General features: G+C 45.1%; 1 protein-coding gene across 1 annotated transcript in view; it reads right to left on the reverse strand.

Moving 5' to 3' along the window:
* Nucleotides 1-12,449, reverse strand: part of LOC306696816 (rho guanine nucleotide exchange factor 28-like) — a 37,106-nt gene that overhangs the window by 20,173 nt on the left and 4,484 nt on the right. Inside the window, exons 3-10 of the mRNA XM_079160523.1 lie at nt 11,973-12,114; nt 11,071-11,180; nt 10,526-10,712; nt 7,495-7,678; nt 6,697-6,898; nt 6,414-6,489; nt 4,067-4,107; nt 3,356-3,440 (exon numbers count right to left, since the gene is read on the reverse strand). Of these exons, the coding sequence (XP_079016649.1) occupies nt 3,356-3,440; nt 4,067-4,107; nt 6,414-6,489; nt 6,697-6,898; nt 7,495-7,678; nt 10,526-10,712; nt 11,071-11,180; nt 11,973-12,114 (1,027 nt within the window). The remainder of the gene's footprint in view (nt 1-3,355; nt 3,441-4,066; nt 4,108-6,413; nt 6,490-6,696; nt 6,899-7,494; nt 7,679-10,525; nt 10,713-11,070; nt 11,181-11,972; nt 12,115-12,449) is intronic.

Below are 12,449 nucleotides of genomic sequence, written 5' to 3' on the forward strand. Positions count from 1 at the left end.
AAGGGGATCCTCATCCAAATGAATAAGTGAGCAGCGAATCAGTCTTCATCCATTTCCCAGCGGCTCAACGGACTGCGGACGAGCTTCTGCGTTCGCTCTTTTTCCACTGACACTTCAAGAGTGAGCCAGCATGTTCCCCTCTGTCTACCCCCCCCCCCTCCCCAAGCCACCCTTCCCCCCCTGAAATCCTCCCCTTCCCCCTCGACAACTCCGCACCAACTGTCCGACAGAGCCGAACTCTCTTCTCCTTTTCTCCGGTCTCCTCTCCGTCTGCCCACTTTCTTTTCCCGTCTTTTCTGACTGCTCTCCTCAAATCTGTGCCGAACCTTTAGGGGTCTCTTAAGTCTTTCTCTTTGACCCATCTACCACACACAGCACAGAGGGGGGGAGAGTGGGAGGGAGATCAACACATGCTGACAGGAGCAGGGGGGGAGGAGTGTATTGGCTGCCGGAAAGAGTGACCGAAGGAGGGAGAGAAACAGAGAGAGACCAAGTCAAACATGGGAGTGACTTCAGAGTGTGCGGCGAAGACAAACACGAGGGGCAGACAGCTTAGCGGAGGTGAGTCTCTGGAACAGGGGAGAAATCATTAACCCCCGAGAGTTCATGATTGCCTCGGAGACATGCCGAGCTGCACACACTATCCGAATCTGCCCGATGCCACGTCCTGAAGAGAGCCCTTCTCTCGCTATGTTCCAGCATGGCAAAGCCAAAGCTGAGGGGGGAGCGCGGTGGTGGTGGCGGTGGTGGGTGGGTGGGGGGGGGGGGGGGGTTGCAGTGTGCCAGGTCAGCAGCCTCACCATGGAGACAGCAGTGAGAGCCGCTGGTGTTTTCTTCTTCCACACCGTTTTTGTTTTTTTTTTCCCCCCCCCCCCCCCCCCTTTTCTCCTCTTGCCAACTTGCAGGAGTGCAGTGCTCCATTTGCTGCAGCAGCAAGGACGGCAGTAAGTTTTTAGCTAGAGGTGGTAAAAGTGACATAGTTTTAAGAGACGAATCAGACAATGGCAGCGTGGAAAGATGTGCCAAACATGGCTTTTTATAAATGAAGGAATGTGATTAAAGAAGAGGAAAAAAGGGAAAAAAGGGGGATGAGAAGGGCTTTGTAGGTAGAATATATGGGGTGAAGGGGGGGGGGGGGGGGGCATAGGTACACTGAGACTATAGAAAGTAGTTGCTGTGGTGAGGGTGTGTGTGTGTGATGGGGAGGGGGTGTGTTGGCACTGTACTGGTGAACATTAATGCTTCCTTTGTGGGGGTCTGTGGGAGGTTTTAATCCCTTTTTTCCGTTCTCCAATTAGATCCCTCGGCCCGGGTCGGAGACTCTTGTTAGCGTTACTGGCGTTGCGCTCGCTGTCTGTTGTCACACGGCCAAACTATCCATATCATAAATCTCTTTCTCTCTTATCCCTCTACACACACACACACACACACACACACACACACACACACACACACACACACACACACACCACACACACACACACACACACACACACACACACACACACACACACACACACACACACACACACACACACACACACCACACACTCCTCCACTCTCCCGTCCCTGGGGATCTCTACAAGCTGCTGGAAAACTGCATTCAGCAATGCCCTGACAACCCCCATTCAGCCACAAACAACCCCCACCTCCCCTTTTTTTTTTTACTTCCCCATACCCCTTTGCCCTCTTCAGAGTACTCTTCCTCACTGCATTCTCCCCTCTCAAACACACAATTGCACACAAACACTGACAAAAAAAAACATGCATCGACCTCCCTCCTTTCTTTCAGCCGTGGAGAGCAGAGCTCCTCGGGGATGAAGTGGCATTTGTCGTTTGTTCACTGAACTCAGATTAAAATGCTGATCTGGGAGGATGGGACTCAAGTGTTACATGTGTCTGGGGGTAAGTGTGTGTTGTTGTTTTTTTGGGTGTGGTACTTTACTTCTGGGGGCATTAGGAGGGCAGAAGTGTGGGAAGGATGGAAGACGAAGAGAGAGGAACTTGTCTAAAAGGTTTTGAACTATTACACTGACATTGTAAAGCTGGTGCAACCTGCTGTGGCTCTACTGTATTTAATCACGGCCATGCCATTTGAATTGGAGAGAGGAAAGAGCTGACATCGAGACGATGGGCGGGCGGGGGGGGGGGGGGGGACACGACATGACAGCTATGCTCGAAATTCCTCATCCCTTGCTGAAGCTCTGGCTACAGAAGCCCCGTCTGTCTATCGGATGACGCATTAGCTCAGTGATGAAAACAGGAACTGGAATCGCAGTACATGCTTCACTTCTTTGTTAATAAATAAATAAAGAAAAACCTGCCGGTCACTCGTTATGCCCGACAGCTTGGGAATGTCTAATAAGGAGTTGAAATTCTCAAAGGGTCAAAAAAGGCATTGTAATCCCGGAAGAATAACATGTGTAAGGCCTTAATCATTCTGAGTCAGGACTTTTTTCTTGGCATGGCATTGCATTGAGGGGAAACCGTGGAGAAAACAGGATTCAGGCGAGCAGCGTTATTCGTCTGAGCCACAAAAAAAGGGTTTAAAGGGGACCGGTCGAGGTCAGAGGCAAGCAGTCTTCAAAGACCAGAAATGTGAAAAACCCTCAACAGCCAACAAACACACACACACACACTGAGTGTGAAATGACTAAACCGTACAGCATGGAAAACAACACCAGCCGCAGGAAGTCAGATTGCAGACGTCCAGTGCCAAGAGTTATAAAAAGCCTGAATCCTCTTGCTTGTGACCGCAGCATTCTTACGCCGAAGCATCGGTCTGCTCTGCGGCGATACAAGCCAATTATTAACCCACAAGATGTTCCCACTTTCGAATCCTTCCCGTTCCCCCCGTGCAGAAGCAGGATCAGAGTGAGGCTGCACCTTCGGCCACATGGTAGGAAGTCATTTGTGTCGCCGCTGGCAAGGAACAGGATGAGTCAGGACTGCTCTCTGCACGGGCGCATTAACAGGATTCCTTCTTAGCGCCACAATCACTGAAAACACAGAGTGACATGACTCCAAAGAGTCCAGAGAGAGAGAGGGGGCGGGGGGGGGGGGGGGGGGGGGTCAAGAGAAGCTGAAATGTGATCTTGTAGTCTGCGGGGACGGTAGAGACTCGGGTTCCAAGTTCTGTTCAGGAAAGGAAACGCTTCCTGCAGTAATGATTAGAAGCCACTTGGATAACCTCCTATGAATATAATGCCACCTAAAACAACAACGGGCGGTTTCAGTCTGCGTAAAAACATGATCTACAGCCCGAGGCACCGCAAGCTCTGAAATTAAGTCTGTATCTAAAAACAGGCCTCTGAGAACGTGACCTCGCTCCTGTTTAAAAACACAAAATCTTTACCGGAGTCAAACTGCGATGGGTCGTCGTCCTCCTCGTCCTCTTCGTCCTCTTCGTTCAGGCGAAACATCAGCGGCTCCTCGTAGTCCTGAAGAAACAGAGAACCTTTCACCGATAACAGCAAGCACATTTCCACCGTGAGACATCACTCGTCAGGCTTACAAGCATACCTGCGAAAGAAACTACAGTGGACCTAAGTACAAAAACACAAGTGTCTGGCTAGTGCCATAGGTGTGTGTGACAGGGCAAAGTACCCATCTGTATCGCATAAAAGAGGTCCTATTGGATGACCGGAATCATGTGCACACGCCTCTAAAAACACACTTGGCTGCTCACAAAGTTGGGCAATTGAGCGGCGTGTGCACAAGGTGCCAACTCCAACACCTTGACAATGAGCGGGACACAAGGTGAGGCATTGAGGGGCAGGCGGTGCCACCGGCTGATGCAGATGTTCACGGAGATTGAATGGAGCCTTGAGAGTTTTTAACATTTGAAATTAGATATCCAGGATTCTTTTTTTTTTTCAAGCAACAAACCTTTTGTTGCAAAATAGTTCAAAGTGCACACACTTGGTGTGGAAGGTTTTTAGGAAGGACAGATGACTTGTGTTCATATTTGACTCAACACACATGAGATGTACAGTATGAGCAAAAATAGATTCTGGTCACATTTATGAAGAGAAACTCCATTACTGCCCTCATTTCAAATACTCACAGTTTCCTCCACAGCTGCTCCATCGATATCAGAATGCAGTGCTGAAAGAAAGAACATTCTTTAGACACAGCAGCCATTCAACTTCAAAAGAGGCTCAAGTAAGCACAGATGTTTGTCAGTTCTTTTAACGATGTACGAACCATGTAAAGTCTTCATTTTTTATTCTATTTGTTTTTTTTAAACATAACCTGGGGAGATCTTTACTGTGTGGCCTTGATCTCCTTAACTACCACATGCATTCCATATCAAAGGACACGGTGCACTGTTGCTCACCAGAAACAAATTCGGAATTAGTGTTTGGGTGGTGTGATACGAAGCCTGGGGTCACGTAACAATGTATAAAAGGCGTATAAATGTGGGAGAGGGAACCCACAAAGGATGTACAGGTTGGGAGGGGAAGGAAAGGAAAGGCAGAGAAAGGAGAAGATGTAAAGTGCAGGAAAAGATAACCGTAATCTGACAGAGGTCTTTCTGTGTCTCCGTGTGATACCGTGAAACGCATTCACTCAAGTCTGATCCAGTGATGCCAGCTGGCTCTGATGTTGCCCAGAGACGGACGGTAAAGGGACACAACCTTGTAAAAGACACTGAGACATTCCAAATGTCCTCCAGTAACCAACTCCATTTTCTATTTAAATTTGTATTGCTTCTCTAAAGTTTACCCACACATGAATAGAAATAAAAACCATGGTCACAGAGAACTTATGGACAAGGCTGCACATCTGATTATTTTCAGCATCCATTATCTGTTGACGGCTATTTTTTTATATTGTTTTGATGAAGCCTCTGTAATATGTCAGAGATTTGTCAGAAATAAAAAAAAAAACAGACCCAAAGGTGAACCAATGATTTCATTACTGTTTATTATATTTAATAAGCGGCAATGCACATTAATTAACATGAGCAGTTGAGACCAAATGTAGCCGTACAGGCTCATTTCTATCTGTATTATTCAATGTTTTATTTAGCCAGCTTATAAAGTGTTTACTGATGTATTTTCACTGCTGAGGTCCTTGTGTGTTCAGTGTAAGCTGTAAATCTATTATTGGGCCTAGATATTTATACTCAGGCACTAGTCTACTCCCTACTATCGGTCTCGATCTCTGTTTCCGCACTTTGAAAAAAGACATACACAGTTTTGCGGACTTTGTGGTGTAAACCAATTTGAGATATTGGCCATTAAAGCGGATAGTTCTGGCTCTTGCTTCTTGTTTTTATCATGTAGATATACGACGTTAGTATGAAGCTGATAGGTTACAGAAGAAAGACAAACTTCAGGTAAGTCATCAATATAGAAACTAAAGAAGAGAGGACCCGGAGTTGAACCCTGAGGTACACCAACATATTTATCAACCATTTGTGAGGTTTTATGGGACACAAACTCATTGTTTTCTGTCTGTAAGGTATGATTTTATCCATTTTATTACATTAGGTGAAAAATTAAACTTCGATTACTAGTAATTAGATGGTCATGATTAACTCTATCAAAGGCTTTCTTTAAATCAAGGAAGGCGACCCCGACCACACCTTGTACAAAAGAAAACAATTTGCTTGTTTCAGTGGATTGATGTTTTCATTGAGAAGGAAGAAGCATTCAAATGTGATGTTATTTGTTCAGAGATCCAATCTGCAATGTTTAATGCTGCTGGAAGGATACTGATGGGTCTGTAGTTAATCATGAAAATGTTCACCTGATTTGAACACTGGTGTAATTATTGCTGTTTTACAGGCACTGCGAACGCTCCATTAATGGACCAATTACATTTTTTTTTTAAAGGATGAATGAGTGCCTTCATATGAGTTTTATTTATATATTTGTTTTACTTTTTATTAAACATTTATTTTTCCAGGATAGTCCCATTGAGATTTAAAATCTAGTTCTCGAGTCCTGGCCAAGACGTAAATACTGTGTCCACTCCATCCCATACACTTCCTTTGCTCTCGAACATCAGATGCACTTTGGAGTTGTTCTCTAATAGTTCCAGCACTACTCATAAACGTATAGCTTACTTGCTCTGCTATTTTGCACACAATATTGAGACAATGATTCACATGATCAGATATGTTTTGTTGCTTATGATCATATAACCTTTCACTGAACTGTTAATCAAATTCACACAAGAAAATAGAATTCTCTGTGATGAATGTTTGCAACAGCCTGATTAATTCTCTTTTCCCTACCTTCTTGATTTTAGACTTGCAATACCTCAAAACCCCACAGGAGAGCAGTCAATGTACACAGTATCAAGCCTAAAAAAGCAGACCACAGCAACATACCGAAAAGAGAAGACTGGATGGCTTAGTTTACCCAGGCCACTCAAACACATTAGGAATGTATGTATGATACCGTTCTCTGTGGGATCATCCACCAGCTCCTCCTTCCCTGAGATGGGCTCCACGCGTTCCCTCCTTAGAGCTTTGATCTGTGGGAGGAAAGGTGACGTTTGAGTAAGACGATGCTGTGACCTAAAATGTACTGATTTTGACTCCGCGCTTACCGAGCTGGCTTTATTCTAACGGTACATTGGTGGCAGAATTGTTGATGTAAATGTGCTATTTAAACTGACGGCGGTCCGTTTTAATCCTGTGCCTCTTACCAGCTCAAGTAAACACTGATGACTCCGACTCACCTCTCTGAGGAAGTCCTCATCTCTGAGCCGCTCCCTGAGAAGCAGGACGTCAGCGTGCCGGCTCTCCTCTGAGCTCCACCGCAGGTTTTGTCGGACAGTCAGAGTCAAGTTCCCCGTATCGTGGCAGAACCTCAGCAAGCGGGACCGGTCTGCCCACACCTGCGACAGACCTGCTGGAGGCGTGGCTAGAGGGTTGGGCGGGCTGCAGCACAACGGATGGGTTAGTTCCGTCCACTAACTGGGTTAGTTCCGTTCCCTCCCCCCCCAAAAAACATTTGAAATATATATTCTGAGAAAGCATTAAAAATGCGTGTAGGGAGCCTTTTTAAGCCATTAGAATATATAAAACATCGTCTAAAAGCACCGTCAGATGATGGTCTTCTAGTTTTTCAGGCCACATAAACAGGCCTTTAAGGGTGTGCTCAAGATTTATGGATCCACATTGAGCCTGACTGATTGGGCACAACACATTCCTGAGTTTGACAGGTAATACTAACAGGTGTTTAGTGTTTTATGTGTTCATAAAATGTACTTCAAACTGGTTTATTTACAGTATTTCACAGATCCAAAGAAAGCAATGTGTGGAGTTTGCGTGTTCTCTCCATGCGTCAGCTCTGTGATTGACTAGCGACCTGTCCAGTGTGTACACAACGTCAGCCGGGATCGGCTCCACCCCACTACGACCCTCTGAATAGCACAAGCAGGTATAACTAAATGGACGGATGGGGTCGTTTCTACATCTGCAGGAAAGCTTTCCCTCACCGCACACACAGCAAAACTGTGAATCTTGAACCTTACTGCGTGAGCAGCTCCAGGAGCTCCGTGTTGCCCGCCGCCTGCGCCAGCTGCAGCGGAGTGACTCCCTCTTCGTTGGGCAGACTCACAGCCATCAGACCCCCCGGCTGACAAAGCAGCAGCTCTGCCAGCCGACACAGACCCCACCGCACGGCCAGGTGGAGGGGCGACTCCCTGAGAGTGTGCTCTGGAGACGAGGGGAGAAATATAATATTGTGAATAAAAAGTATGCAGTGGGATCTAAGACAGCTGCTGAATGGAACGGGGGAGGTGTGAATCACGGTAAAACTAGAGTCACAGGGGGAAACGTGAGATAAATAGGAGGAAACTGACACCACAAGAATGTCGTCTTGATAACCACCTCCTTGTGATAATTAACCTAAATGTCAATGATTGATTTTGTGTCTCCCGCTGCGCTGGATCCCTCTGCTCCACTGACCCACTTTGAGGCGATAAAAGCTTTGCGACACAGTGGTGACAGCTTCTTATTTCTGTGCTGACACTCAAAGCTGTCCTACAAGATCTGTATCCAGGTAACCGGCCTGCATCAAAGCAGCCACAGTCAAGCGACTCATAAGCTTGGAATCGTGTGCAGGTTGTATCTCAGATGCAGCATTAATTCACAATCATTTCTTTAGGTTTGGTGCGTTATTATTATAAAGTGAAAAAGGAAAGACAGAAGTCAGCACATTTCAGCCGGATCAAGGAACAATAGTCAGATGCTCATCAAAGTAATAGAAGCAGCTTACGATACTGCACAATACCAGCTCTGTGGTCTAAAGTAATTTAGTGAAGCTTATAGTATTTCTTCATTTAGTGTCTACTGTAACTACTGCTGATGCAGTTTTGTTGTGTTTGGGACACATCATCGCGATGTTTCTGACTCCCACCCATTGAACAATAAGTTGCGGACTGCAGTGAGTCACATGACCGAAATGGCAATACGCAGTGTCTGCCAGCCACCATTTTCAAGGCAAGAGGCCAGACGGATGCTGACCAAATTGATTGTGCATCAGTCGCTAACACTGCACAAAATGTGGCAAGAGGAAGAGAGATATAAAGATCCCAGAGAAAATACACGAGCAAAGAGAGACACTGTTCATACGGTCTACACTGATTGATGGACTTTTAATGGGATAGAACTCAGCAACACCACAAACTGTAGCCTCAAATAGGAAACACAATCAACAGCTGGCTTTGACACTCATTAAAGAACATTCATAACAATAGATGTTATTTCACTGCAAAGCTGTACGTCATAAAACGAGGCAATTTTACACAGTGGGGTTGAAGTGGGCTCCTTCAAATACAAACTACATTGAAAGCAGTTTTATTTGACTTATTTAACGATTATATTCATGTTTGCCTTTTTTTCATGGTCGGCACAAACATAAGGATGACAGGTAATAAAAGCCCCCTTTCACCCACACACGGCAGGACAATCTGTGCATCAATACTGGTGCAAGGAAGCGATTCATTTTCTTCTGTATTCATACCAAGGTTACTTTATAGTGGGTGTTCTCAACCACTGGGCCGGGGCCCACTGGTCAGCCTCAGAGCGCCATCTAGTGGGCTGCAGATGTACTGCCAGATGGTTGGATGTCACATGTACATGTGCTTAAGAATTCACGTAAATACAAAACATAATAAGCCAAAAGGAAGCATAATTTCAATGAATATCACCACCACCATCATAGCTACCGGTCCCTCGGACGCAGAGGCACAAAAGGGATCGTGTTTTGAAATGAAAGAGTGACGTGGGAGACACCGCTGTGCCAAAGTCAAAGCTACAAAGCGGGTGGTGAGGAAATGAGCCTAAATGCATCGAATATGGATTCATATGAATATGGATTCATGATGGTAGGCAGTGATGGGTGAGGGTAAGAAGAATGTGTGTTTTGGTACAGTGGCATAACACATATTGAGTTTAACTGTCCTCCTTTTTGACATGTTCTGTTTTTCCTCATTTATTTGAATTTATCAGAATATTGTTTTGTAATCAGAAGAGGGCCTTAAGTTACAAAAGATTTAGAACCGCAGTTTTCGTAGCATACAAACAAACAGGCTTCACTTTACAGATCTGAAGGGTTTAGTTTACATTAAAAACTCGGTTTCTCTCTTTATCCGAGAATATTCTGCATCAGGCTGCAGGCCTTGTTGAGCTATAAAGACTTAGTTCAAAAGATAACACTTTTGCCAGCTGTAGTAAAAATATGAATGCTACATTTTTCATGGCTGCACTCCAGAGAGAACATCGTGATTCCAACCTCCAATCAAGTTATTCTGACAGAATGAGGTTTAGTATCTCTAGCTTTTCCGGCGCCTTTGAAAAATGCAGAACATACTATAAGCAAACGAAATCTATTGATTAAAAATGTACAATTCGGTCGCATACAGCAGCAGCGGTGATGTCATAAGCGGTGTTATCAAATTAACTGCAGACATTTAGAAGGAGACGCTGCGATGAAACAGACTGCCTTAACTATGTTATCGCTAAATCCAGTTTGTTATTTGTGTAGGTGGCCCAACACAAACACTCGGATCATAGAAACAGATGGTGGCATCTCGTAAACATGCGCACACACACACACACACACACACACACACACACACACACACACACACACACACACACACACACACACACACATGCCCACAGATTTATTGCGCTCTGCCTAGGGCTACTTCCAGAAGGAAAGGCTCTATTAACCATATTACATGCTGCTTAATTGGCTTTGATGAATTCAACAGAAGCACACATGTGACCGTGTTCACTTCCGATTTCAGCCCAGTAAGGATGTCAAATGGGAATGGTGGTGGGGGAGGAGGGGGGTATGGGGGAGATGAAGAGTTCACCTTCATTCCTTCCCTGCATCTGCCCTTTAAAAGCAATTTCTTGCAAATACAAAACTTCCAAAACCTTCTTCATCAAATTTCTAAATGTTCACCGATATTTAAAAACCACGGTGTGCTTCTGAGCAACACATCTGTGCAGGAAAGCCCGTTCAGCGTGATAGAATAATCCCGTTCTCACCGTCTCCACCGTGGCTCCCCAGCACGTTCCAGCTTCGGGGGATATCCAGATTGGCCATGGCCAGGGCCACGCGGCGATCCATAGCCCAGCGAGAGCTCTCCTGGCCCAGGTTGAAGAGGCTGCTCAGCTCCTTGTGATCCGCGGAGCTCAGGCAATGCCCGTGGACTACCAGGTGCTCTGCCAGGTCCTGAGAACGAAGCAGTTCATGATTCAGATACAATCTGTGATAACTGGTGTGCAATGCAAAACAAAAAAACAGCAGCAAGTCAAAACTACTGCTATGCAAATGGTGATTTTTCTTGCTTTCAATGCAAAACAACCTTTGGAGAATTGTATGACTCGAGGCGTGTGATTCATTTTACACTAATAACTTTACATCAAAATAGTTTCAAGCAATGTTTTTCAACTAAACATTACACCCACTGTCTTCTTTTTGCACAGCATGTAGAATCTGTGTACTAGAATGTGTGCGCGCAACTTTTCCCCACAGGGTTGCACAAACCTACGTGAGATGCTTGAGGTCGTATTTGTATTGTTGTCACTACCTGAGCGTCATCTTGGACATACTCCAGTGAAGCCCCGCCCACCCAGGAGACGGGTGTGGTTTCAGAGCACAGGTAAGCCTGGACAGAGACCACCTCAGCCAGGTTGTGTCCTAAAGACGGACACGACACAGCAAAAAGACAGACTTTACTCAGGGTTTGTCATAATTCTATGATAAGTTCAAAAGCCTTCTCGTGCAACAAAAAATACAGAAATACAGCAGACAAAATGATTCAACAGGTTTCAAGTCACTGCGATAAAATGAGCTGAAATTGATGGGGCAAGAAATCTAAAAACACTCGTGGTTTTTGATGAATGAATGAAAAATAATTTAAATTATACAGAATACAGAAAACACCGGTAATAAAAATATGCCTTTTATATATACTTAGAAAATCATTGAGTGTGGTTAAAAATGGTCTCAAATTGTATGTTAATTAAAGGCATTTCTTCTTCTTTTTTGATGGAGAAGGAGACCTGCTTTTAATAGTTCTGCTATCGTAGAGAGCGCTCAAGCCTGCAGGACTGCCTGTTGTCTGTGTCAACCTACACAGAGGCTCGGTAATGTTGACGTATTGTTTATGGAGCCGTTTCCCTCCTGAGAGGAAGCTGATAAGATTCTGTGCCTTTCCAGACCTCAAGTCACAGACTGTGTGACTGTGTGTGTGTGTGTGTGTGTGTGTGTGTGTGTGTGCGTGTCTGTGAAGATTGAAAACGCAATGTACTGTTCCTGAGTACATCAGACAGGATTGTAAATCCTGGGGTTGTCAGCATGTGCAGTTTAAGGTTTGAACTTTCTTTTTTTTCTTTTTTTAAATAAATTCTACCTTTCTAATGTAGCAAATTACCCCAAAATGCATACAATAGCACAGCAACACAGTACGCAACATACATATGAACATACCCGGCACTATAAAGCAGAGCATGACGTCACTCTGAGCCCTGGTGACATGGACCAGAGTGGACCCTTCCAGAACAACGTAGACCTCTGCGTCCTCCGGCACCGAGTCGTAAGCCTCCAGCAAGGCAAACACCTTCGCCTGGCCCTGAGAAACAGAGGAGCGAGAGAGGGAAAACATCATGACAGCATATATCTATTCCTGATGTGTGCTCACTTCAGATTAGGACTCTATTCTGATCCAGTGTTCTACATTTCCAAAAAGCACACCAAATCCCCTGACAGCATGCCTCTCGAGGGTACAATAAAACATTCACCCTCAATAAAAACAGGAATGTCTTGGTGTCTACTGTAAAGACCTGCTCTGATCCCAACAGGCCAGAACACTTTAGACTTCTGATCTGAGGCAGACGAAGGTGAAATAGGGCAGAGCAGTCACAATATGTTAGAAACCCTTTGACTGCATGTTATGTGCCAGCCTCA

This window comes from Pholis gunnellus, assembly GCF_910591455.1.
Source record: "Pholis gunnellus genome assembly, chromosome: 6".
Taxonomy (NCBI): Eukaryota; Metazoa; Chordata; class Actinopteri; order Perciformes; family Pholidae; genus Pholis; species Pholis gunnellus.